The 685-nt window shown below is 38.8% G+C and overlaps 1 protein-coding gene across 1 annotated transcript; it reads left to right on the top strand.

Annotated features, from left to right (window-relative positions):
- Window positions 1–277: 277 nt before the first annotated feature.
- On the top strand, window positions 278–482 carry SARC_17975 (hypothetical protein; the record flags this gene model as incomplete). Its single annotated transcript, XM_014287941.1, has 1 exon — window positions 278–482. A coding segment is annotated over one exon (205 nt), but the record flags the coding sequence as incomplete, so codon positions are not given.
- Window positions 483–685: the final 203 nt, after the last annotated feature.

Consider the following 685-nt stretch of genomic DNA (forward strand, 5'->3'; position numbering starts at 1 on the left):
TGTATATATACATATAATATATACATGTATGTATATCTATATCTATATCTATATCTATTCCTATATCTATATCTATATCTATTCCTATATCTATATATGTATATGTATGTATATCAATGTACATATTATTCCAATATAAGATGGTACGTCTGTCGGATACAGTTGTTTGCACGAAAAAGGGTTGTTGAACTATTGCAATACTACAGAGCAGCTTTGAGTCGTCTATAAAGGTAGAAATCACAGCACAAACATCATATCCATACACATTCAATCCCGAATGCACAATAATATTCTAAAGCTCTATCTATCTTCACACGCCACCCGAACTCGCAGGCGTTTCAGTGAAAAGCAACGTTCAGCGCTCAAATCGTATCAAAGGAGAGCTGAGAGAGATAAGAATGTGCTCTACAACCTCATCTGCGCCAACCTGTCGCGACGCGAAGTTGTGCCGCTCAATGAACACGAGCTGGATCGTACGGCAGGTGAGGATTCTATATACTTTGTCACGCGTTTATTGTATGTAGATAGGAGTTCTTTGGTATGTACTATACATGCATCATATCACACACACACACACACACACACACATACATACACACACACACACACACACATACACACACACACACACACACACACACACACACACACACACACACACACACACACACACACACACACAATA

This window comes from Sphaeroforma arctica (assembly GCF_001186125.1).
Source record: "Sphaeroforma arctica JP610 unplaced genomic scaffold supercont1.13052, whole genome shotgun sequence".
Lineage (NCBI taxonomy): Eukaryota > Ichthyosporea > Ichthyophonida > Sphaeroforma > Sphaeroforma arctica.